The sequence below is a fragment of the Tympanuchus pallidicinctus genome, unplaced genomic scaffold (genome assembly GCF_026119805.1).
Source record: "Tympanuchus pallidicinctus isolate F22 unplaced genomic scaffold, pur_lepc_1.0 scaffold1, whole genome shotgun sequence".
Taxonomy (NCBI): Eukaryota; Metazoa; Chordata; class Aves; order Galliformes; family Phasianidae; genus Tympanuchus; species Tympanuchus pallidicinctus.
This window is the reverse complement of record NW_026294618.1, coordinates 50,631,302-50,659,195: the sequence shown is the minus strand read 5'-3', so window position 1 is coordinate 50,659,195 and position 27,894 is coordinate 50,631,302. Positions and strand designations below refer to the sequence as shown.

Here is a 27,894-nt window from a genome sequence, read left to right as displayed (position 1 = left end):
TCCTTTTTTCAAAAGAAGAAGCAAGTAAACAAACAAAACCAAACACACAACGAAAAAAAACAGAACAAAAAACACCTACGAGCAGTCATGAAGAGAAATTCTCATTCTTAATTTCCAGAGCCACTTATATATACATTATCTATGACAAACAAAATCAGTGCGTAATTGTCCATACCCAGATAAATAATATAAATTTGCTTTCAAGTAAAATTGATAGTTAACTTATTCTTTTGGAAAAAGTGTATTTTCAAAAGTTGTTGCTGCCTTAAAATAAAACATCACTATGTTCTCTAGTCTTATCAAGAAAAGGAAAGGAAAATAATCAAGGTGAATTTCTGAAAAGCACGTCAGTTGATTTTTTGTTACTCTCATGTATTTTGTAGAATTTTACTGATAATGGAAGAGTTTCCTACAGAGCTCTTACAGCAAGCAAGATGAAGTCCTTTTGTCCACTTTTGACTGAATTTTCAATGTTTATTTAAACGAGTTTTTGGAAAAATCTTCCAGAGAAGGCAACAGGAAAAGCACTGTCAAAATTTATTACCTTGAGGAATTCTGATGACAATTTAGGAAGGTATCCCATATACCAGAAAAGCTTAGTTAAACTGAAGTTAAGGTTGAAACAGGCATAGAACTTTATTGGAAAAAGTTTTAACAGAACACCATTAGTTAGACTATATGCAAACTACTGCCTCCTTCCCCAGACCCTTTGTATTCGGAAAATGTGGGAATCCACAGTTAAATTTCAACTTGAAAAAGAAACTAGGAAAAAAAGAGATATTGGAAGCAACAAAGCACAGTTAAGGTCAGCCAGGCAACCACTATGCCATGTGCCACCTTTCCCTTTTGCTTACTGCTCTCTTTTCTTTTTTAAATTAGTCCTCTTTCAATTGCTATCTAACCTTCAGAAATAAATACGATTTAAACAGCTCGCATATTTTAGAAATAGCATTGTGCACACAAAATTTTCTCGGAAGAGTAAAAACTAAGGAATAAAGAATGTAAGTGTGTTTAAACAATCTATCATCAGTATGTTAACTTCAGCTTTTATTCTGAGTATCCTCAAACATCTGGGACCAGAGGCTTCTGTGTACTAAGGTTTCAGCTTAGCTTATGCAATAGAATTTTAAAAACTGGCTTCACATTATGTAAATGTTTTCCTTGATCTGGTTTATTTATAAAACTTGCTGAAATCTCATTAAAATTTATTTCAGTTATATAACCTAATATCTGTGTGTACTTACCTGATGAAGTTAAACAAATGAAAAAATACACATTAGGCTGTCAATTTTAGAGATTAGTACAGTTAAAGACAGTTAGACCAATTAAACCTGATATAAGGAATTAAATCTGGATAATTCAACCCTATTCCTCATTACATTTATTTGGAAGTGCTCACCCCTTATGATTTTTTTATTCAGGATATGTTCAATTGCCAAAATATATATCCTTCTGTGCCTATTAGACACTTATGAAAGAAAACAGGAGTCTGTTTCTGCAGCAGCATTGAAAGAGCTTGACCTACGTAAATGCTAGGAGGCTAACAGCAAGCCAGTCCTGTAGAAAGTGCTCTTGGTTCTCTTGAACCACTGCAATCACAGCAGCAATTACCTGGTAGTAAGTCTGTCGTCTACATTTCTTTTGTAAAACAGAAGTAATTTTAAGGCTGTCTAGGTGGTCTTACCTGTTTTTCTATGCTTTGCCCGTTTTCCACCCACTGAAATCATTCTCACAGAAAAGACTCTCTCAATAAGAAATCTGATCTTATAAATATCTAGTTACCCAAAAAGGTCTTTCAGCAGTTTGGTCAGGATAATATTAACATCCCAGTCCACAGGAGAATACTACATACTAAATCCTGTGTGAATTTGATGAGTGGAGACTGCAAAGGTGGCGTACTCTCACCATGGATAACCAAACAGCAAATGAATCAATTTCAACTGACAAACTCTACAGAATCAAGAGCTTACATCATATATCTTCAAAATTAGGATTTCTCTTTAACACAGTACAAATGCTGTCAGCATCTTCTTGCCCTAGATCTGAAACTACTTAAACATGTTAGAAATTTGTTCAGTTACATTTTATCATATCTACATACGCCAGCACAGTACCTTATCAGAAGTACAGTACCATTAATTCATCAGAGAAACTATACTGCAATACATAGATTTATAATGCATTAAACTGAACAACTACAGGCACTTCTCTGAAATAGTTTGAAGAACTTAAACTGGGCACAGTTCACAGCAGTGGAAAAGGGAATTTTGTCTTATTGTAATCAGCACTTTTATTTGAGTCAGATCATCTAAACATATCATGGTAAATCATATAAAAAAAAACCTAAGCATTTAAGAGTTATGATGCCCTATCATTAGTTGCTCTAAGCTGATAAAAGAGTAATGGAATGCCAGCTGAATCTGCAATTCAACCATTATTAGCTATATGTCTGCATATAAGGTTGCTTGTGCAATATCTTATAAATACATCCTATGTTAAACAGCTGACACTATATGCCAGTTTCTAAATACGAAGCTTTGTTGCACAAATAACTATAAATATGTAGCTAAGTACAATAATAACCTAATGCTGCAACATTGAGCTTACAAAAAAGAAAGATATTGAAAATCCATTAAAGCACTGTGAATATCATACTCTCAGCATGGATGAACAGCACACTATTTTTTTGAAGAGAAAGAATTTTTTATTTTATTATTAGTTGCAATTGCTCCTCACATGTCAGCAATACAGGCTTTCTAGTCTTTAAAAAATAAATCTGGAAGCATCACAAATATATATTTTTAATAAGAATAAACAATGTTTTCACTCAATAGGAAGTTACTGCAGGGAAGAAAAGTCAGCAGTTTTTGCTCTATCTCCACCTTATGGCTAGAAAAAGTATTTTTCTCACATATTTCTGTGTTGAGTTTTTATCCCCTTTATTGTATCCTTATAGCCAGAGAATATTTATTACTTGTACTTTAGAATTTAATATTCTAATAATCACACATTTTCTCTAGTTGAAAGAACAAAACTCCAAGACATAAATGTCCTTTCTAGCACCTGAATTAATTTGCTGAATCAAGATAGCAAAGTTCCAGTCTAAGTTTGGATTCACATACAAAGGTGATTATTTGGGCTCTGCCTCAAAAGTGTAGAGGCTCACATATCACTGCTGTATTCTGTTAAGAGTTCTACAGCTAGACCTCCTCATAGAGATAACCTTCACTGATATACCATTCATAATGTTTACACCTATATATTTTGTAGTTTTAAGTATAATAATCATAATCAGGTGACTTGTATAAAGTGCCTTATTGACTTGCACCCACTGGGGCAAGAGATTAACATTAGCTACTCTGTGATACAAAATACAAGACAAGGGCCACTAGAAGTAGTTTTGTCAAATTCTTCCGTTTCATTATTGCTTCTTCTCCCTTATGTTGACAATCACAGTAAAGGTGTGGAGAAGTATGTGAAACAAACACCTGCAAAAACTGTAGGGAGAATGAGAGAATGGGAAGACCAAGTAACTGTTCAGTATAGGTTTAACTTTGGAAGTCTTCTGTGCTGCTTTCCTGAGGAAATGAAGACTCATAAATGTCGTTGTCTGAATACCTGTTATCTCTCCTTCCCAAAATCTCTTGAATCCTACCTTTGCAACCAAAGAAAATTCAATAGAGAAATCTCAATCTACATTTCTGAAGGTTTTATCAAAACCATTAAGTAGAAGAGGCCCTATTCATGCATCAGCATAGCTCTTCCCTCAATAATCCTTTTCTTCCTCCTGTAGAAACCACACAGGAACGCAAATTACAGAACCCAACATCATTAGGCTTCTACCGCAAATCTAGTTTTAAAAGAATGCTTTATAAATCTACATCTTTTAATATTTTGTCATTAGCCATCTGTCTTTATTAGAGACTCACTGACTAAGGAAATTACCTTAGGACATCCACCAACGCTATAACAATTGAAGTGTTGTGGGTATTTAGGCAATACTGCTGTGATGAGTTCATACTCAAAAATGAAGAGACTGTGTGTACAAAGGGGCACACAAGAGCTGCCAAATATGAATGTAAGTAATCATAAGTAACCTTATAGTGAATATTCAAAGAATGGCCAGGGTTGGAAGGGACCTCAAGGATCATGAATCACGTATCAACCACCTTAATTTTCAATAAACATTTAAGAGAGAAAGCTGAATAGCTGTCTGCTTCAGCTATGACAAAATGTTCACAAAATAGTGGCAATCTTGTTTCAACACACTCTGACATGGACTCCTGGCCTGCATTAGAAATAGTGTGGCCAGCAGGAGCAGGGAGGTGATCGTCCTCCTGTACTCAGCTCTGGTGAGGCCACACCTCGAGTATTGTGTTCAGTTTTGGGCCCTGCACTACAAGAAAGACATTGAGGCCCTGGAACGTGTCCTGAGAAGGGCAACGAAACTGGTGAGGGGTCTGGAGCACAAGTCTTATGAAGAACAGCTGAGGGAGCAGGGATTGTTCAGTCTGGAGAAGAGGAGGCTCAGGGGAGACCTCATTGCACTCTGCAATCTCTTGAAGGGAGGCTGTGGTGAAGAAGGGTTTGGCCTCTTCTCCCAGGCCATGAACAGGACCCGAGGAAATGGCTGCAAGTTGTACCAGAGGAAGTTTAGGTTGGACATGAGGAAGAACTATTTCTCTCAGAGAGTGGTCAGACACTGGAATGGCTGCCCAGGGAGGTGGTGCAGTCACCTGGCAGTGTTCAAGAGGCATTTGGATGAGGAACTACAAGATATTGTTTAGTGCTTGTGGTAGCAATGGTAATGAGAAGACGGTTGGACTGGATGATCTTACAGGTTGTTTCCAACCTTGTGATTCTATGACTTCTCAGGGCTTATAAAAAAACACCCCTTTCCTCTAAAAAGAAAAAAATAAACAAACACAACATCTTCTTACCTGTGAATACAGCCCCCCAAAAAACTGTAAGATATTAAAACAAACAAAAAACAACAACACATGAATGCCTGGTTTCAACCCTTGCTTCCCTTCACCAATGGTAGCTGACCATTCATTTACTACTTAGGAATGAGAACACTACATTAAGCCCTCAGTGAATCTTTATTAGATGCAAATCAAAAAAGAATGTTAAGCTGGCTATCCAAACAAGATTCAAAAGAAGCAGGACATAGAAGTCAGATCTCTACAGTGAGTAAAGGTACATAGTTACACAAGATATGCAACTAAAATGCTTCAGAAAAAAATAAGAGAAAAACAGTTCTAGAAAGAAAATCTAGCATCCTTTCTTTCTGCATGTTGTAAAAGGACATTTTGCAGATTGTGCAGGATTACCAAATTCATGGAGAAAACAAAATCTGAAGATGTGACATCACTACAGGTTCCTTAGATTACAAAAAAACCCTTACAAAATACAATCCTTTTCTCTGGTTTTCTAGAATATATTCCATAATGTGTCAAACAAATGACTCAACACATACTGGTACGAAAATAATCTTTATTTGAAAACATCTCACCGTGCAGATTATCTACTACAGATTCCATAAAACAGTAATATCAACTCAAGCAGCTAGATCCACTTATAACTTTATTGAAAGATAAACTATAAGTATTTAAAAGACAGATTTTAATTCAAGATTTTATGCAACATACATTTCCAGAGTTCTGACAAGTCAGAATGACATTCCAAAAGAAGTAGTTCAAGAATCATGCCAACTTAGACCCTGTACAAAAGTGAAGATAACTTCAAAACATCAGTTACGTCTGATATTCCTCCCTGCTTCCAACATGTGGCTGTTCACACCAAATGAATTAGAGGCCACCAACTTGTCCCATACACCACATCAAACAACAGACTAGATTAACAATTCAGAGCATGATTTCTAAACATAAAGATGTATTCTTACTCCACAACATGGAAGTGTTAATCTACTTTTCAGTCATTTAAAACCATTCAGACATTTATACACAGATCAAAGCCAAGGTATTTAATATACTAGCTTCTACAACACTTATTTTGAAAGCCCAGATTTTGCCTATCTAGTAAATATACTCTGAATTTGTATAATTAGTGAATTAGTGAAATTAGTGAATTAGGAATTAGTGAAAATTGTATCCTTACTGCTGTTCCTCTTTAAAAGTTTCACACTTCTAAGGATGAATTACACGTACTTGAAGAATGTGCACAGTAGGATCCTTCCATTATTATGGGAGAAATTAAGTACAACAAATCTTAAATTACACTAATCGTTATGTCCGTAAATGATACATTCTAAAAATTTTTATCAAGTGTATGAAAACATTACAGTGTGTGTGCATGTATGTATTTTTCAATAGCAGAAGCAAGAGTCAGGAGATGGATATAAATAAGACTAAATGCTTTTACAGGTGCAAAGTTGGCTCGCAGAATCTCAAGTTAGTAAGAAAACACAGAAAAACCTTTGGAAATTCCACTGATGTTTAGTAGGCTCTGCATTTCTTTTTTTTTTTTTTTTCTCCTCTATCCTCTGCTTTTCTTTAAAATAACCTGCAAAAAAAGAAAAGTATATTTATAATTGCTTGTATCTACATTACAATCCAGGCAGCAATAAGATCCAAAACAATACTAGGATATTCAGATCAGTGGCTTTTCTAGCCAAGCAATCTGTTTCCAAGAGTAGAATGACTAAGGGTAGAAGTCTATGGAAAACGATAGGAATAAAGGAAAAGCATATATAACTATGCCATATCAGAAAATTTAAAACTCATAACCAAGAATTTTGTAAAAATAAAAGGCTTTTTTTTTTTTTTTTTAAATAAATGCAATGCCAAGAAGTATCAATAGCACTCTCAAGCCCTCGGCATATTCCTTGAAGCTCTTATCCCATTAGACCTAGACAAAAAGAAAAAACTAGAATTTGAAATTATACAGTTATTACGCTCAGTTTTCATTTGCAGTACCTTACTTCTTCCCATATTAAGGGCGCCCAGACCCTTGGAAGGACATTTTTTGGTTTGGAGTTTAAGTTGAAAAATGAACTTCAAAGCCCACGTGGGACCATTTAAGTGTTAACATTATTAAAATACAGGCAGTTTTTCCTTTCTTCTCATCTTAAAAAAAAATATATATAAATGAAGCAAGAAATGTTCAAATAACATTAAGATTGCAGTTAAAAAGAAATTACAAATGCAAAAGATTCCAACTGCAACATTAACTTGGCTACCCTATACATTCTGTATATATTTTTGTTACTATAGTAACAGAAACTATCAAACTAAACATTTTGCGAGAGGAAAGAAAGATTGAAGATAAACAGAAGCCACAGGACCAAGATATCAGATACCACTGAGTGTTACTCTTCTAGTTTGGACAGCAGCAGAAGGTAGTTGAACAAATAACTCAGAACATTAGACCAAGTTCTTTAAGAAAACCCAGACAAAGAAGATTTAGGTCAGATTTTGGGAAGAAATTCTTAATTCAGAGTGGTGAAGCAGTGGCACAGGTTGCCCAGAGAAACTGCGGATGCCCCATCCCTGGAGATGTCCACAGCAAGGCTGGATGGGGCCCTGGGCAGCCTGGGGCCCTGGGCAGCCTGATCTGGAGGATGAGGTTCGTGTCCATGGCAGGGAGTTGGAATTGGGTGGTCTTTAAGATCCCTTCCAAAGAAAGACATTCTATAATTTTAAAGCAGACATCTCTCTCTCCAAGTGGAGTGAGCTGCAAAATACAACAGGACTTCAGGCATACTTTGGCATTAATTCTTTCTAGGGAGAGAAGACTGTATAATCCATTCACCTTTGCCTTACTCTACACGTACACAGAACTCAAGAGTCCTGTAACACAGACAGCTCCTCCTTCACATACATTCACACAGCAATATTTATGCTGAACCCACATATTAATTCATATCTTAATCTTCTCACAGTTCTTCCCCTGCAGGGCACAACATCACACAGTTTGTTTGCTCAAACAGTATCAGCACAAGGCTACAAGAACCCACCTAAGAGCCCCACGTCTTTCAGAATAAGGTAAAAATTAAAGATGCAGATTTGAACTCTTCTCCACTTGCTCCATGAAGCTTAATTTACATTATTTCAGTTAAGATATTAATTTTATATTAATTTGAAATTCATGTGAAATAAAGACCCTCCAACTTTCAAACTTGTTCCAGTTCCACAAAGTTCAGACTCATCCTCCCCCATCCCAAAGCTATGATATCAAATAGCAACAAGTTTTAGTTTTGCTAGTCACAGCTGCTCATAGGCAGATATGAACTCTTACCACCCATTCAGAATAAAGGTGTTCACTGTCAAAGTGGCAGGGAGCTACAGGACTAAACAGTCTTATAACACAGAGCAGTTATTAATGCATTTGCCAGTGCTGTGCCAGCCACAACCACGTAGCTTTCAGCCCACAAATGCATCAGTGGACTTCACCAAAGACATACTCGCATATCGCAGTATGAGTTCAAACATACAATAATTTCATTAAAATAGTACTATATGTATTGGCAAGTTCATTTCATATTTGGTGACATTTTCACAAGCTTTGGATTATAGTAAAAAACATTAACACTCAGAAAACTTATGCATCTGCTGTTGTAATATATTTTACATTGAACAGAAAATGAAGATACTAGATATGCCTCATTACCTTTGCTGCAGCTATAGTATGCTCAGGTTTAATTACTTTACTTTTGTTCTCAAAAGCATTTGTCCTGGCTTCTTCTGCTAACCGATGGAGAAACAACAAGAAGCTCAAATGTACCTTTAAAAGGAGAGAAAAAAAAAAATCAGGAAGGATTCAAACTGCTCACAGACTTAGTTTTGTTAGAGGGTCGCTGTTTGAGACAGAATTCCTATATTGGATTGCTTCCTAATTCCTGGAGTGTCCTCTCAGGAAAACAAAGTTTCACTCTATTCAGTGTATTACCTTAATAGATACTCATGAAATTCCTTAATATACGACTCTTGTTAAATTCTAAAGAACGCTTTAGAGGAGATCATAGAGACATCTAACAGAAATAAGATTTGATTTATATTAGCAGGGCATTTTTTTTTTTTTTTAATAGATTGTAAACCAATAGCTCAACTGCAGAATCAGAAGCCTTTTTGTGTACTGGTAGATCTAATCAGCTTCCAGTGACTAAACCAGCCAGACTGTTAATGGACAGCAAACCCAACCCATCCTCATCACCAGACATGCTACAGACAAGGTCAAAGACTTCTGCCTTTTTCCAGTGTAAGGGAGCACTGACATGAATTTCTCTAGCACACTAACATGTCATTGTCAGGAGGCTCCATCCATTTATTGCCAGCTTATCCTTTAACCTTCCTACGTGATTCCAGTTCGATACATAATCCTGCTCTGTTATCAGAATTCTGCTCTGTATCAGAATTTCAGCAGCCAAAAAAACACAAAAAGTTATTATTAAAAACTACCATATAAAAACACCTTTGTGTAGCCTATAGCCACCTCACATTATACTGACCTGAAAAGAAGCATTTTAACAGTCCAACATTGAAAACTGGCAATAGCACCTATTGTCAATTAAACCTTCAAACATTAACTTTGTTTTGTGCAGCACACAAAGTATTTCTTCAATCAAGAGCTCAAAAATGTTATTGGAACATGGCAATTATGCATATGAATTCAGTGACATCCTTGCTCTGCCATCATATCTTTCTAGACCAAATAACCAGCTACAATTTGGTGTTCATAGCAAATAGTTCGGCAGTGTGTTCGGAGCAGAAAATCTGTAGTAAGCGGTGTTTCAATACTCATATGACAATCAATTCTTTTCTAAGTCTGCTGAACTAAAAGAATGATATTTTGCAATATATACATTTATATTTTTGTATTTGGAAGCAACTACTACACAAAGCAGATGCCGAGGCAGGTTCACTTTGCAAAATATCAAAGCTGCTTTAAACTTACCCCTAAGTTCCTCATGAAAATGTTACCTCAGGGGGAAAATATATATATATATCTGCAGTGACACTAAGTATGTATATATATATATATATATATATATATATATATATATATATATGTATATATGTATAAAATCAGACATTATAAATCTCATTATTAGACTCATTAACATAGAGGTCAGGTTCCTAGGAACAACCCAGAGGAGAAGGGGGAACAAAATCTTTCCGTACTTCATTTCTTCATACTGAGACACTGTTTGCCAGGACTAACAAACTACTGACGAGAGCAAGCTCCTCATTTTCTATTGACAATACAACTTACAAGTAATTTCTTAGAACATATTTTGCCTTCAATACTCATTAGACTCCATGCCAATCACAAAGACAAAAGCAGTCACTCAGAGCTGTAGCTCATGCTTTTCTGCAATGTAAGTACAAACCTGCATTTGTAGCAAAAAGCAAGCAGTTTTTCTTCTATAATTTCAAGCTAGAACAAACTTTGCACAGCTTATCTCTGACAGCTGGGTGGGAGTAGGTAACATTCAAATCTGAGCCTTTACCTATTAATTTCAAAAAGGGAAGTAATTGATTTCTAAACACGTTGGAGAAACCTCAACATTTATCACTTCAAATATATGTCATATTCCTTCAGTAAAACAGAGGGTAAAACAGAAAGTAAAACAGTAAAAACCTATTAGAAAATAGGTTCTGATGAAGCTTCAGAGTTCAAAAAGAGATCTGAAAGGGGAAAGAAGAGACTCAATTTAGACATGTAACAAAAACATTTGTATTATGATTGCTCCTAACAAGTTTGAAAGACTAATCATCGAAGTTTACTGAAGACAAATAATCACTTAAGAGTCAGGAAAAAAATAATCACTACACAATCAATTATGTAGGAAAACCTCTACACTAGACTGGTTTAGTACCACAATGGATTCAAACAAAGCTGGTATCATTCAGGAAAACAACCCTGGAAATGAAATAAATGAAATAGCCAATTCTCTCTGTTTTCCTGCAGCACAAGACACAAACAGCTTTGCTAAGAGCTTTGTCTCATTAAAATAACTAGTACATGAAGCATGCAGTCAAATCAATCTTACAAGATTTGTAGAGAACAGAGGGAAGCTTAAAAAAAAAACAAAAAAAAAAACAAAAAAAAAACACCTGCACTCAAAACTTATTATTTCTCTAACTACAGAAGTTAAACTGTAAAGCTAGATCAACACAGCTGGAGTTTTGTTTATTTATTCATTAAAAAAAAAAAAAAAAAGGAATGAAAGAGCTGTTAGCCATGTGCCATGTGCCTGGTTGATTACCATGCATAGTCAGCACCCCTGAAAATCTCTGTTCAGAACAAGGGTAAAATAAAAAAGGCAAGCCTCCTATTTACTGCGACATCACCAGAGGACATGCTCTAAACTTCCACCACACCATGAAAACTTGTTCTAATCTCATCCTTTGTGTAGGAAAGAGTACTCGCACAGTCATATTTTAAGCTAGGTCACATTGTTGTTGGTCATTAGTCTCAGTCAATTCAGTTTACTGACTGTACTTGCAGCCCAAAAAACACTACTGCCAGTAGAGGCAGAGATAAGAACCAATGGCTGAAATTTGTGAGGGATGCCCACTTACCCCTTTTCAGTCAACCACACTTCCTTGAAGCCAAGAAAACACATGACTATGGAAACACAGACCAAGTATTAACAATGACTGCAAAGAATGTATTGATAATTGAGCAAGTTTGTTTAGTTTCTACTGCATCCCCCTGAATAAGCTTTGAATGGTTCTGAACAGGAGTAGAGAGAGGTGAGGTCCTTAGTCCACAAAATATGATACAGATAGCAACAGCAATAGGAAGATACATTCTGTTATTAGGCAAATTAGAAAAATAGGCACTGTTTACATTCACATGTAAATGCTGTCATGTAAGCACCATATTAATAATTATATGCATAGATATATTTTATTTAGTATATCTGCTTTGAGCTTCACATAGCCAGCCATCGACCTTCAGGATTCTGCAAGACAGCTTTTATTCATATGAAATATGTAATTCAGATTAGTCATAATTCAAATCATACAAATATACAATATGCATTACTGCCCTCACAATCACACACGGCTAAAACCAATAAACACATCACAATCAAACTAATTCAGGCAATTAAATCATTTCAAAAAAATATTTTTACGCAGAGATTGTTCTTTCCCCCTGCAGCTACCACGGGTTCTCCAAAGATCAGGTTCTTTTGTACAGTTGGGCATTCTTCCAGCAACACAAACCCTGTGACAAATCCGTCACTGCAGGTAAAATTGTTGTGTGTCAGCTTTTTCTGACTTGCTCCATAAGACTGTTACCCCCTACACCTTTTCAGGGGATACTTTTAACCCACGGATAGGATCCCAACACTTGTTCTCATTAGACGACGAAAAAAGACATTCCACTCCTTAGTTTTACATTGAGGTTACTTGAGACAGCCTCCCAGACGCACTGACAGCTTAGCAACTCATTAATCACAGTTCTGCTGAATGCTACCTGCACACCAAAACCACTCTGCATCAACAAACTTCTGCACGTTACTTACAGCAGCCTCCTATTTCTCAATCCATCTACGCCAAACTCTCGGAACAGCAGTGCACACTTGCAAAGCGACACAACGTTCACACATAACCCCGAGTCCCTAAGCTCATCGTGCCACCAAACCTGCTTCCTCTCAGCTCGTAGGACACAGCATCAAACTTGTCATCCCATTACTCTCCACAGCTCCCAGCGTTCCAGCACGCACACCCCACCAGCCCAGGCCACTTCGCTTCGGGATCGCCCTTCCCACAGGGCTTCAACCAGGAACAGACGCACCACCGATGCCGGCCCCACACGACGACCCCCGGGGCTGCCGTTACGGAGCGGGCTGATCCTACCCCTGACCCCCCCCCCCCGCAACCGCCAGGGCCTCGCCGGACGCCCGCCTCACCAGCAAGTCGGTGTTGGCCGCCAGCCGTAAGTGAGGCTTGTGCTTCTTTATGATCTTCCGCAAAGCTCCGCGGGGCGCCGTGCGCCTCATCCTCTTCCTCCCCGTTCTCCTTCTCCTTCTGCTGCCGTGACAGGGCTCAGCGCCGCCCGCCGCCGTTCGAATCCGCCGCCCTGGCGCAGGCGCGCTCCCGCCGTGACGCACTTCCCAACGGCCGAGCGCTGCGCCGCGCCGCGCCGCGCCGGGGGCGGGGCTGCCCAGCGCTGCTCGTGCGTTGCCCCGGCAACCGCTCCACAGTCGGAAAGGGGGAGGCGGAAGGCTCTTATGTCTTGAGCAGCACCGCGCCGTCGCTGTGTGCTCTGCCCCTTCCCCAGTCCCGCGGAGACTCGGCTTCTCAGGTCCCGAAGCCGGTGGTTGCCAGCGTGCAAGTCGCCGTCCGGTGGCCGAGCAGAAGGTTGGGATGGTGTGAGAAGAATCCAGACCCCGTGATGGGGTCACACGGGTCGGCTGGGCATAGCGTCGGTCCTTCGCAACGCGAGAACCTGCAGTGCAAGCTGCTTCCCTTATAAGCTAGTTGAAAGCTTGGTTGCTAAAGCATTAACTGAACACCTTACCAGAATCTCCACCTTGGCCTTTCTAACCAGCGAGGAAGAAAAGAACGTGGCGATCTCTTGACCACCTTTACCTGGCCTTGAAAGCTGGCTGCCACAGTGTGCAGAAGGTCCCCAGAACAGAGGGAATGTGCCACAGGTGCCAGCATCAAGCCTCCTAACGAAGCCTTGGGCCCACACCCATGGGTTTTAAGCAAGCATTTTACACGTGCAATTGAGTTTATTTGCTGCAGAAGTGTAGGGAGCTGTACAACACGTGTTCCCTGCACCACTGCCCCGTGTCACACTGCTGGGAGATGTGACGCCAGAAAGTGCAGCCTGTGTAGGCTGCAAGTCCTGGGGCTGAATTAGCACTGTAAGCCTGCACAGAAATGAGCGCAGAGAGGTGGTCCTGCTCTGTACAAACACCTGGGCAAAATACCGTACCCAAATCTAACCCACACACATAGACACACTCATTCTTAAAGCAGCCACCACTTTAAAGTGACACCCCTCTCTCACATCCGTCCCCGCACGTCTCTTTCGGCGGACGGATGCTGCTGACCGAATACAGGTTTCCCCACCGAGGGGCCCCTGTAGCTTGGCATTCTCACTGCATTTGGACTCTGTGTACTTAGTTGGAGAAAGGGTCAGGATTTCATACTGAGGTATGGAGCTTTTCAGCATATTTATTAGTATTTTTTTTTGTTTTCTTTGGCCTATGAGATGTTTGCAAATTTAAACGTTAAGTCAATGAGATAAATATATTACCTTCATTTTAATATATCAAAATTACCAGCACCTAAAGACAAGCTGTTTTCATTAAAGTATACTATTAGATCTGCATGATTTTGTATTTTACTTAATTTTGCACAAAATGTGGTCCAAGTCGAAGTATGATATCTGACAGCAGGAGAGAATTTAAGATCTGCCAGTTCTTCATACTGTGTTGCTTTGTTCTTTCAGCTCTGACTGTCACTGGTCATTAATCATCAACAACACAGAACCTAAAATCGGGGTCTCATATTTTTTCTGTAAATGCATAAGCATTAAAACATAGCTTTTTTCTTTCTTTCTTTCCCGCAGTTTAATAATAATCACAGTTACTGGCTCAGCAGCACTGACAGAAGTAAACATTTGTTTTGCCACTTAACTAAATGCATGTGACTCAGAGCTACATAGGGTCGTACACTGTGGTACATACATTCTACACATAGAAACTTGCATCTGGATCGACAATAATTCAGCATGTCAACAAATTCAAATTTACAGTAGTTCACGAGACCTTACTGAGCTGAGAATTGGGCCTTGCAGACTTGTACTGTCAGTAGGAAACTGGTGTGGGCAATCATTTTACAAACTGTATGAGTTGCAGAACTCCACCGTAAGTCTAAAGCTATTAAAATATGCCATACAAATTTGAAACTCTGAAGTGACTTGCGTAAAATAACACTAAGAATCAACAGTTGTAACTACATCTCCAGTCATGTGTTTGCTGTATGGATAATACTTACTGAATAATGAAATCTCTTATTAAGTCTAATAGACCTGTGTTGGTTCTGACAGTTTTCTATATCTAATGGACTATTCTTTGGTTTTAACTGTAGACAAAAATAATTTAGAGTGCTGCCTCAAATCTATCCATGTACCGAATTTTCTTTCTTTTTGCAGTTTGAAAAATTTATGATATTAATTACTGCAAGCAATTGAGAACAGAGGTCCAATGGAAAAATGACAAATTATAGGTTCTGGTCTACTGAGTGAACATGAATTCCTATAGCTAAAATTTCTCCTTCAGTATGTATTTTACTTTATTCCCTTTGTCCATAAATATTTTTGTAAATATGATTTTTTAATAGATGAATACAGGAAAAATGTAGTACAAGAAAACATTACAAATTCATGTATGAATAAAATGATTTTACAAATTAAACTGAATTCCATAAAAATCACAATTTTCAAAATATTTTATTTTACTAACATATGGATTAATAATGCATTACAGTGAATCACAGAGCAACCATAAGCTCACATTATATTCTGATTTTGCACAACTGTTTTCCTTTTTCACCTTTCTGGTAGAATCTTTAATGTTCTGATGTAATGCTGTAATGAAAAAAATATATACAAATAGCTAAAAGAACCTTGCAAAATGTATTTTAAATTAATTCTTGAAACATTGAAATTATTAATTTTGTCATGCTCTTACAGCCTTCTCATAAAAGGCAATTGTGTGCAATATGGATACATTAGAATGTGTTGCTATTTCAAAATTAGAGCAGTTTTGCAACCATTTTCTACATGCAGCAACGTTATTTTCAAACAAATATTTCAGAGAATTTCAACAAACTATTTCAAGAATTTTAGGGATTTCACTTCTCAAAAATTGCCATTTTTAAACGCAGAGTAGCTCATTTCATGAGCTGGATGTGTTCTGTGGCTTCAGCTGCAGCACAGGATCGTCCGAGATTTCCAGGAATATTTAACCGTGCTTTAGGACTAAATACACCATCTAATACTGATGATGAGAACTGGAAAATTTAGTAGTTAAAACTCCACCATCCAGCTCTGACTTCTTCAAGTATACAAACAGCCTTTGCAGTGTTTGAATCAAAGCAATTTCAGTAACATAGTTTTGTCAGCTTTGCTTCCAGATTATGTGCATTTCTTGAAAACAGCCCAGTACATACTAAGAAGAGGCCTAGCGTGCATCCATCACTTCTGAACTGCAAACCAGTAAACATTTTATTTCCCATTTCTGTAATGGAATGGAAGATTTTAAAGACTAATTTTACCCACTCCTCTAATACACTGTAAATTGAAGCAAGTGTACTGTTTGGAGATTAAATTGAAAATCAGGGTTTCATTTCTGTTCTGAAGTTTTTATGAGTCCATCTCAGTTGTTATGTGAGTTATTTTATTTGTGGGTTCTGACATTATCTTCAGGCAGGCTCTTCATCAGCTCTTCATCAGTTCATTATTTTAGTTATAAAGAATGCTGAAGAGCTCTATTTTAAATGTGTGATACCTTGAAATTAATAATCACATTTTATAGATTCTTTGTAAGCCAAAGGTCCCTTGGTCTCTTCTCTGCACATACAGTGTGTGTTAAAAATTTTCTGGTGCTAATCCAGCTTCAGTGGCTGATGAAAGACTGTGAAACATATCCTGGATAAGAATGTCAAAGTCTAAAATCTTTTGATGTGTTCTTCAGTGATGAAAAGATACCTCTAAAACAGAACATAACAATTCAGCAAAAGTAAACTCTTCTATAATGTAGTTGATAGGCTTGATCTTAGTGGTTGGAGGCATGCATGCTGAGTCTCCTGTTACACCTGTGTATTCTTTCTTTTGAGTGTAGGATAATTCAGGTGTGGTTGAAATCTGTAGAGAAACAGAAAAAGAGAATTCAAAGGAGTAAATTGTATGTTTTTCTCTCCTCTATGGAACTCATGCACATCTCCTGCTAGTAAAAGAAGGTGGAAATGGCAACTTTGACAAGAAACTTTTCTCCTGTGGCTATTACTATCAATAATATATCAGTAATTTGATTGCAGTGGTAAGAACTAGCAGCTCAAAGAGAAAGGCAGCTCTCTTTTTTGTTTTGCCTTATTTCTATCTATTTTCAGGACCAGTATTAAACAGTGAACAATCAGAAAGGTGCAATGCCATAAATTATATTTGAAATTCACACTATTTGCAGATTTTAGGATTTACAATTTAAGCTTCAGTTTTTCAGGATATTGTGTGTATCAGATCTCTGAAGGCTGTGCTGAGCCTGCCTGCCTAACATCAGTTGACTTCTATACAGGCAAGAGACTGTCCCTCAGCCTGTTGTAACAGTTGAAACTGCATTCATAAAATCAAGAAGGGCATATATATCACAGCTCAGTAGTCACTCACTTGCAGAGATATTACATACTTGCTATAAAAAAAAATGTATAACATTTACACAGTTTTTAAAGTGATTTTATGTAGGATCACATTGATGCTCATATAGGTTTATACAAGTGTATACAACAATGCTTATTTCCATTTAATTCTGTAAGAGAAAGTTGTTTACTTCTGATTTTTTCCAGTGGAATTCATAACATTGAGTAAATAATAGAAATAAATACATTTTGCCAGGTACCCACTTTGACAGCATTCCTGTAACTTTTGTTGTGTCATTTTTAGATTTATGTTATGGTCCTATATTTATTGAGGCAGACACATTCAAATTCATGTCAGTTATTCAAATTCTAGGAGTGATATTACCATCTTCCATGGCTACTTGCAGACCAGAGGGATCTTCAGCTACCTCTAATTGGATCAGCTAATCCAGACCTGCTAAGAAAAAGAACACCTCGTCTGAGAAACTTTCACAAACCTAAACAACATTCTGAAAAATACCTGTTATCTGCCTCCAAAAAATTATTGTATACACATGTGATGAACAGAAAAGGAGGGTAAAAAAAGTTAATGACATATCCTGATCTGTCACTTTACTGAAAGCAGATCAAATTGACATAATATGATGAATGGTAATGTACAGTATCAATATAGAATTGAAAGAAAGATTAATATACAGATACATACTATTAAACTGCCAGCTTTATCAGGAAGGATAAATTGGAAGTATTGATCATGAGAAGGTATTTTTTTCTTCACATTGTTTTTCTTATGTCTTTCAGCCTCCCTAGAAGATACGTTAACATTGACCTCCCACAAGGACCATGTTTTTCCCCATTGGGATTTTTTTTTTCAGTCAGAAAGAAACCCCACAAAGTCTCATACACAATAGTTTTTCCTACTTTTTTCTTGATTTCCTTCAGGTTGTGTACTCTCTCAAATGCAGAATGATATACTACAGAAAGGCCTGCTTTGCTGTACATCTTTCTATCAATTATCGGCCTTGAATGTAGAGGAAAATAGGTGATCCCAATTTGAGATGTCAATTCCTGCACCAAATAAAATAGCTGTTTATTTGTGTTTCTAATTACCACTCGTCCTCTGCTCATAAATCCTTAAGTAATTCGGGAACAGGTCATGAAGGCCCTAAAATGAAAAATGCCCATTTCTGGCTTGGGACTGCATGCCTTTCTTGTGACTGCCCTAACACATAGGTATATACATGTGTATTTGTCAACATTAAAGCCAGCTAGCAACTCATCACAACATATATCTAAACAGAAACATAAATACAGTTAAATTTTTTTTTAAATCTATAAACAGTCAGAGATAACCAGTGGGATGCCTACCTGCCAGCTGATTTGCCCCAGTGTCCCTAATAATGTATTACTGCAAACTAACTTGAAAGAGGACTGATGGAGTGACAGATCAGTTAGGTTTCAAATAAGGTGAGTTGACTGCTAATTATTTAAATCCTACTTTGCTTGCCAGAAGCAAATTTACAGCATTATCATTGTATGTGAACATGGAAGAAGAAAGAATAGTGATGACAGCAAAGCAAAAATTTGATTATTGACTTCCAAGTACATGAAATAACTTCAAAAAACAACAGAAGTGGTCATTAGTGCACAAAATAGCCATGTACTATGCAGTCAATGAGAGTAGTGGAGATCACTTTTTTTCCTACCTTTTACCATCATTAACAGTAAAGGAGTTTAAAAGTTTCAAATAAAATATGAATAATTCAAAGTAGATTGAAATCTGAATATATGTTTTCAATGCAGATTTTGGAATTGAAGAGGTTTTGTTTACTGCTTAGAGGAAAGCCAACTGAGAATGAAGCTGTATAAAGACATGCAAAACGGTCTATCACAAAAAAGTTCATCTATCCATCATCCATCCATCTGCCTTCTTTAACAAGCAGACATAAAATCATCAGCCTTCTAAATTATGTTAATAAATTAGTAATCAAATATGGTCTATCAAAGATGGTATGGGTAGAATGCAACTATTTTTTTATTTGTGGGGAAATAAGGGATTGAAAATTTTAATACCAACTCTGTAATACTAGAGAATAAACTCCCTGGAGAATTATTCTTTCATTTCTTTTGTTGTAGATAACACTTGTGTTACCTTTGAGTGCCCTGAAATCTTCCTGAACATAATTCTGTACCCTTTCAAATGCCCTTTTCAAATGTGCAAATTCATTTCTAAATAGCAATAAGCATAAAAGACACCCTCCCTCCCTCCCAAAAAAAAAGGAAAACACACCAGCTATTCCAGATTAGTATTAAGAATCAGTTCTTTTTAAAAAAATCTAAATGAAAAAGATAAAATTTTGAAAGTTTACTCCTCCTGTAAGCATAACCGAGGAAGAGAAAATACATCAGACAATATGTTGAATTATAGGAATTACTAAATCATTTTCTCTTTCAGCTAGTCAACTGCAACTTCTGGTCTTGGGAATGCAGTTTGTGGTTTTTTCTATATCCTGCTATAAGGTGTATAGAAAGAGCCTTCAATCATAAATTATCTATTGAGCAAAAAAATCTTTTATTAGCTTAGAATCATTTGATAACATTTGCAAATTCATATTTGATTAATTGGAGTGGTAATTTGCGGAGTGAAAGATATTGTATATACTTCATGAATGTTAAGTAACGCCAGTAAGTAATGCTTAAATAAATGTAACTGACCACAGTTCTGTAAATAATCCACTGCTGATGCAGGCTTTTTCTTCTCTTACAGAACAAGCATACCTTCTTCAAACAGTGCTTGACACAAAAGAGAACAGTGAAGTGTAATGCTGCAGGTTAATAAAATTAAAAGACAGCAGCTGTATCTGCTGCCTTGCAGAGAGCCAAGACACTGCTCCCTGCTGAAAGAAACTGCTTTGGAGCCTTAGCATAAGAATAACCATGTTGTCTGAGGAGAAAAGAAGCCATACTGAGTTTACTTCATCTACTCATACTGGTGTGTGAGCATATTGTTACAACAGAAATGTACACTGAAGCACAGTAGGCTATCTATCTGAGTTTACATAGCCTAACTTAACTACCACAAAACTAAGAAAAAGATCTTTTTCATGCAAAATTCATACCTCTTCCGTCATTACAGATACAGTTATAACAAAACTAATGCACAAGAGGAGTCATAACACAAACGCAAGAGAAAAGTGTCCTGGAAGAGAACCACCAGGAGAAAGAGAAAAAAATTAGACGTGTACAAGAATATGAGAAGCTTGGACAAGATGCTGTTTTTTGGAGATTTTATAATGTAAATGTCATTCAGATGAAGGCCCATGCTCACTGGAATGTTCAGCTGTTTTGCACTTCTTCAAATAAGCAAAACAGCTGTAAACGTAGCCTAACTTTCCAATTAAGCTGAATTTATGGCATCCTTACTATACCAGCGCAGAACAAAGCAGCTGGAAACAACAAGTAACTCTGATCCTAGCAGTCCCTTTTTAGGGCTTTTTTTGGCATTCTTTAGTCAGGCAAAACTTCGCCAGTTTGCCTAAGATTAGATTTAGAGGCCTCTGAAGATTAAACAAAATTATACCGTAGAACACGTGTTCATAAATGCATAGACATTAGATATTTCAGTGCAACATATTTTGAGAAGATTAACCTAATTTAGTTAGCCTAGTGAACTCAGAACTCTCATCAATTTCTGTAATTACCAGGATTACATCTTCATTAATTTTACCTTTTTTTTTTGTTTTAAAAACAAAGTAAATTGGCTTTTCTTTCCAAATTAAATTTAACAATTACATTCTGTCACAGTTCTTACACTTGTGAGTTGTATGTGTGGATGGCAAGTCTCCTTTTACCCTTAACTACAGGAGTTCTGAGGCATGGTCCTGAAATACTTGTATTTTATAAAAGAAGCCACTGATCTCAGTATGTTGACGTACACTTCAATTCCATACAGTTTTTCTTTATGATTGTAAGTATAGAGGATAATTTGAAATAACTTTTACTCTTTTTTTTTTTTTTTTTTTTTCCATCTGTTCTGGATTTATCAGTCAGCTGCCTTTAGCAGACCCAAACAACAGAGGCTGCTTGTTTATTCAAGATGAGACTCTCCTTTTTGGTCTCATAGGCTAGACCTGTGCTAAGGAGAGTAATATTGGGCCTGGTTACCAGTTTGAGAGCAACTGTGTCAGCTATGGCTAACCTCTCTTCCACCTGAAAAAAAACAGATGACCTAGTCAATCCTGACCATTGGGATCCAGCCATCCTCTGGATCGTGTCCAGAACTGACAGACAGAGTACTTGTTGCCTCATGCCACAGCTGACTATTTACTGCTATTGCATGGCAGTGTTGTGTACCTGCAGCCATGAAACAATGCAGTAACAACTGTATGGAAGCAGTAACATTTGTCAGGAGGCTGAAATTCCTAAATAAGAAGTTGCATGTCTAAAATAAACAGACTTAACTGTCTGAGTTTATTTCTCGCTCCAATGGGCCAGGACCAGAGTCTAGCAGATAGGTCTTCTGTGCTTGGAAATTACTGATATCACTGACCTACAAGATCTACTGGTACCTTTTCTTGCTTGTCCTGAATCTTGTTCTGTTTGCTACAGCAGCATCATTTCACCAGGAAGGTGGAAAGTCAATATCTACATGCTGAACAGCCTGATGTCTGCAACAGGCTTCTGGGAGCTGGGGAATGCAGTCTTCAGTCCCAGATTGTAAGAAAGAAATGATAAAGATCTTTGTCCTGGAGCAAATGTTCACTATACACAAAGGTATCATACAGAAGAGAAAGCAGAAAATAGTAGTTGCCAAATGGAGATACAGTCTAGTCCACTAAATGATGGATGGTTAGTTTGCTTAACAGTCTAGTACTAAACTAGACAATGGCTTCAGCCATTGATAACAGTTTTGTTGTTGTTGTTGTTTTTCATTTGTTATTATGCCATGGTTTGCTTTAGATGGGATCAACCGTGGAGCTAAATTGTTCACAGTTTTTAAGCAGAGTCCTACTATCTGACACTCAGAATTGCTTGGTGTCACTGGGCATGCACAGGATAAGAAATTTATTAAATCTTCCATGAAACTGATTCATTTTAAAGTTCTGACAATGCGTAACTCTTACAGGAAATGAGAGTGCAATAGTCTAATAACAAAATTGAAGCTTCAAGTAAATACCTTACAATCTGAGCATAAATTCATGGGAGAATGTGTTGTGTGCATGTAGCTGTATGTGCAAAAGGTCTGAATTTCCCTACCAGCAGTGTCTGGATCCAGAGTTTTGATTTCAATTCTATTCCTCTGTTCCATAAATAAACCTGAATTCAGCAATTACATGAGTACTTCTGGATCCAGAGTTTTGATTTCAATTCTATTCCTCTGTTCCATATATAAACCTGAATTTAGCAATTACATGAGTACTTCTGCAGTCTGGGCCCATGAGCACTTCTTCATACAAGCAAAAACCAGGTTTGGAAGTTCTCCTCTCTGGGAATATTTGATCCTATAATTCCAGTTCTAGCATTTCTCTGATGGTCTGAAGTCTGCAAAACATGAGTGTCCTCTATTACACAAAGAAAAAGGCTCAGTCAGATTCATCTCCCATAGAGGATATGAATTGCTATGTGTATAAGTAGATGACTAATGCGGTTTTATGCAGCGTTACCTTTATTCTGGCATATCATAAATCTGTGGTACTATATACATGCATTAGTACCACAAGTGCTGTGCACCAAAACACGACATCTAATTTGATGTCTCAGAAACAGGAACATTTCAGGTGATTCAGTTCTATAAGGCAATATCCTCAAAAGTTACCGACGTGTTAGTTTAGTAAGTTTAATATGCATTCCTATCTTGCATTTCTTTTTAACAAAATTAGTGTTTGAAATAAACCCAGTCTTTACTGCTACTCAAATAAAAGCTACAACCTGCAAAAAAATCAGAATATTTTTCTGAATTTTGTAGGATCAGTTGCAACTTCAGCATTATCTTTGTAAACCATTACCTTAGCTGTGTAATATGTTCAGTAAATACAGCCTGTCTTTTACAAGATGTCTCCTTCCACTGAGTGTCAAGCAGTGGAAGCTTGAAGCACAAAAATGTTAAAAAAAGGACTCCTCGATAGCTTCATGAGTAGTGGTCCATTTATTCCAGAGATCAGTAAAATGTTTGGCAAGAAAAGCATGGGCTGAATACAAGTACTCATCCACATGTCAAAGCCAAAATTGAAAACACTGTTCAGTGGAGTTCAAGAACAAGAGTGTCGGAAAGGCATTGTTGTAAATAAGTGCAACTAAACTGTACCATTCTCCACCTTCTGAATTGATATCATGTACAGCCCAGCTACATTTCTGTAAAACAGCGTGCCTGAGCGCATCTCAGGAATGTGAATGCCTTCTGTGAACAGGAGCCAAACACCAACCTCTGCATCAAACATGGAAGAACAATTGCAGCTATGAAGAAAAAATGTGTTTTCTCACCACCCAGCTTGTCTAAAATGTTGAACTGTAGTGTGAAGGCGTGTTTTAAACATGATTTTGATCAGGTTGAGTTTTGCAAACTAAAATAAAAAGTAGATTTATTGCAGAGCTTAAGCCCTCTGGAGTATTAATTGAATGGCATACTTTATCAGTCAAACATAGGTGATTAGTTCAAAATAAAAATTTGTGAAGTTCTGTAAATTTAAGTTAGTACCTGACACTTGGATGCCCACACCTTCAAAATAAGCAGTGTGGGGACCCCAGAGCAATAAGCACAGCTGTTAAGACCATATCTGGTGTTAAGAGCACATCAAGAGTGTCCTTCTTCATATGGCTAGATAGTTTTTCCATCACTTGTACTTCAGTATTTCTGAAACCAGGTGTTAATTTTCAGGGGGATAGGAGGTTTCCAAGCAGCTGCCAGGATTAATATAGCAGCCAGCAGTAAACGCTGAATAAGCTTAGGTACAAAATGTGTACCATCTGGTTTCAGAAGTCTCTAGCCAAAAATGTGAGGCCAGTTCCTTTCATGTCCAGAAATCTCCCCTTCACTGGGAGTTGTGAAATGGATCTTACCTTTGCATTACCTTTTAATTCACAGCTCAGAGGAAGATTTGAATAATGGTCTTAAGAAAATGTTGTCTAATAGTACAAATGGGAAACTAAAATAATGTGTTCAGTTTGCAAAAGATGAATGCTGTTTGACAAGCTGAGATCAAAAGTGCTTGCTCAGTCTCACAGTAGTCCGGTTTTCCAAGATGCTGTTTCTCTCTCAGTAATATCTACCCATGCTCATCACAAACAAACTCTCCCTCAGAGTTGTCTCTCTGGACTAATAAGGCAGTAAGAAACTACAAAATGATGCCCATAAGGATTGATTTAAGACCAGGGAAGTGAGGAATTTGGTCTCTTGTCTCTCATTAAGGCAGTCCTTCTGGGTTCCTTAGGTGTCTTGAGAGATCAACTGTTCCACATAAAAAATAACTTTACTGAATAATCTGGTAAAAGCGTAACCTAAGACTGGCCTTGTTCACAGACGTGAGGTCAGAGGGATGTGTACAGTTTGGGCCAATGTAGACACATCTGAAGAGACCCAAGCAACAGAAATTCCACTGAAGAAGTGTGGGAAAGGAGTGTTTCCTGCAAAGGTCCAAATCATTCTACCCCTTCTCTCTCAGGCAGTCGTAAGTAATTGATAATGTACCTTTCTTATGAAAGCCCTGAAGACATCAACCTATTATCTCACTCAGAGAATTATTCACATCTCTTAGCTTTTTTACTTCTGGGTTATATATATGTATAAAATGCCTGTGATAAGAAACCACACAATCCTATTTTTCCCTTACTATCATCACTGCTTTCAACACATTGATTAACTCAGTGCTTTAACTAGATGATTAAACCCTTTTGAGAAGGGATTGTCATGTTACTTTATTTGGTTAGACCAGACTATAATGATTTCTCAGTCTGTAGGCATTATCACAACACAGATAAAACAGTTATGATAGTTCTGTTACATTCCTGGTAATTGTGGGGTTTTCTACACTGTGGTGTATAGATAAAGACAAGTGAGATTTCCCTGGGCTCTGTACAGCAAGTTAGAATAGCTCTACTATATGATGTAACTGCAGATTTGACAGAGATGTATTTAAAGATGGGCATATGAATAAAGAAGAGTCTAAACTAAGGCAAAAAAAAATACCAAACAAAACACAGTTTTAAAAGCCTGGTGTTTTTATTTGGTACCAATATCCAGAAGACTTAATATTCTGTGGATTTGTTCTGACCCCTTCTGTGGTTAGCAGTCAAAACACTTTTCCGTATGTGTGTGTTGTAGCAGTAAAGTGATAACCCTTCTGATATGCATCTCAAGAGTGTCTGATAATAGATTCCAGCCACAGAGCATTCTGAATTAACAATTCCATCTAATCAGACTATTTTATAATGCACTGTAAATAACCATTTCAGCAAAGGCAATGATTTTTCTGCATTCAGGCACTGAAACATTAGTGGTAGTATAAATCCCAAGATAGCACTCAATGTACTTTAAGAAAGAAATTTAGCTTGAAAAATTTTCAAAGGCTGTGGTCCACATTTCCACTTATCTCTGAATGTATGATAAATTGTTGATCCACAGATAGAGGAGAGTCTTCTGTATTGTATTCATGTAGTGTGAAGCATCTGTAAGTAATAACTTAGGTAACTGTAGTGCACTGATATTTTTCAAAATGTTAACAAAATACACATCCAAATACCGGTGTGTTTAGTCACTGGTGAACTGACTGCTATATTACAGAACAGTTGTCTCATTCTGAAGTGGTAGGCTCCACATTCAAAAGTAGGACTATACCACAAACTGCAAAACCACTTAAATAACAGACATGCCACAAAGTCCAACTAGATCCAGAAGGCTTTCCTCTTATTAATTTAATCTATTTTATTATTTAATGTATTTACTAAGATCTATGTGACTATTTCTAATGTTATGAAAGACACAGAGAGAAAATGATACAAAAAAATACAGATCTTTATTTCACATTATCTGGTATAGTTCCCAAAACTCACAAAACAATTTTAATACCAGGGAGAAAACATTTCAGTGAAAGCAAGTACATGCACAGCCCCTATCCAAGATGAAGAAGCAGAAATTTTATTACTCACTCTTCTTCAGTGTTAACAGCCAGAGGGAATGAATACACTTTGGAAATCAATTTTCTCTTACGGGAACTTAATGTGGGTAGCTGCTTGATGTGTTCAGCTTCTGTATGGCCCAGATTCAGCAAGACACTTAAAAGTGTGTCTGACTGTTCATGTGGGTATTGAGGTATGCACTTAAGTACCTTGCTGAGCTGGGGCTTGTGTTATGTCATATGTATTCACAAGGTCAGGCATGCAGGCTAATAATTTTTCCGTTTTTTCTAGGTAGACCACGGATAAGTATAGTCACACTATACATTTGGAAGCACCTGCAGTTAATTTATCAGATGATGTTACCCAAGGCAATGGAGAATACCCAAGGCCGCAGAAAATGTTCTGTTGGAGAAACATAATAATTTGCTCCTTAGTAAAGATCCTCTAGGCTGCTGAGAGAGAATCTGCATGGTCCAAACTTCAAATGTACAGGATAACAAAGTACCATTTTACTGAAATATGCTACTTTAGTATGCAGCAGTTGCAGCCAGTCTCATGCCCTATTGTATTAGATACCATAGAGAAATGGGAGTTCTCTGCTCCAAGTGATTCACATTCTTAAGAAGTACTGCATGCCAGGGTTAAGGAATTGGAGAGCATACATTTGCCACAATGAAATGCTTACCAAGATAAATCAAAAAGCAGATAATTTAGGAAGAAAAAAATTAAGTGCATGACCGCTTTTTCCCTCTTTAAGCTCTGGCTATCAGCCCAGGCATTAGCCTCTCTAACCCACAAGTGAATAAGATGTTTAGGAAACTCAGTGATTCCAAGCAAAATTCTGAGCAAAATTTTTGTTTTCCCTGGAAGACAACATGTGATTAAGATTGCTTTCTAGTCTGCTCATCTGCTCTCTCTTACTCACTTCTAAAATTGTGGCACAGGAATAACTGTGCCAAGGCTATGATGTCCCAGGTAATCATTGAAAACCAGTGGCTGAAGAGGAACCTTGCAGCTGCTAGCTGTTACAAGCCCCATCGATGAGGCAGAGGGTCTGACTGGAAAATCTGGTACTGGAAAATCTGTATTTGTGAGAATGCTAGAAACTCATATCTACTTCAAATTAACCAGGTTCTTTCCCTGTTCTACCACTGCCTACATTTTTGCTGAATAAACTGCAATATCCCACCCTGCACTTCACTATCCTAGCAAAGATGCTTACAAAACCTTGATTTAATGCCGTCTCTGAAGAAAAGACTGTTGCAGCTCAACCAGGAAGATTCATCCATAGAACAGTAGTGCATGCATGGAGATAACAGAACTTGAGTACATGGGGAATAAAAATAGGAGAATATAGGAAGGAGCTGCAGATTCCATTGGGCATTAACATGGTTTGACGTTTCGGTTCTTCCACTGCTTACTTGTTTCATAATCATCT

The 27,894-nt window shown here is 37.3% G+C and overlaps 1 protein-coding gene and 2 long non-coding RNA genes across 4 annotated transcripts in view; 1 reads left to right on the top strand and 2 right to left on the bottom strand.

Moving 5' to 3' along the window:
- Positions 1 to 6,098: 6,098 nt before the first annotated feature.
- Positions 6,099 to 13,107, bottom strand: CENPW (centromere protein W). Its single transcript, XM_052678045.1, has 3 exons — positions 12,887 to 13,107; positions 8,632 to 8,745; positions 6,099 to 6,525 (listed from the first exon to the last, which is right to left on the bottom strand). The coding sequence occupies exons 1-3, from the start codon at positions 12,974 to 12,976 to the stop codon at positions 6,499 to 6,501; spliced, it is 231 nt and encodes a 76-aa protein (XP_052534005.1). The 5' UTR covers positions 12,977 to 13,107; the 3' UTR covers positions 6,099 to 6,498.
- Positions 13,108 to 15,422: 2,315 nt separating this feature from the next.
- LOC128078121 (uncharacterized) overlaps positions 15,423 to 27,894 on the bottom strand; it is an 82,764-nt gene continuing 70,292 nt past the window's right edge. For both annotated transcript variants that reach the window (XR_008205300.1, XR_008205299.1), the window contains 2 exons: positions 17,731 to 17,802; positions 15,423 to 16,857 (listed from right to left, as the gene is read on the bottom strand). This is a non-coding gene — a long non-coding RNA (uncharacterized LOC128078121). The remainder of the gene's footprint in view (positions 16,858 to 17,730; positions 17,803 to 27,894) is intronic.
- LOC128078159 (uncharacterized) lies at positions 18,699 to 26,849 on the top strand. Its single transcript, XR_008205334.1, has 3 exons — positions 18,699 to 18,812; positions 20,113 to 20,337; positions 26,748 to 26,849. It is a non-coding gene; the product is annotated as an uncharacterized LOC128078159 (long non-coding RNA).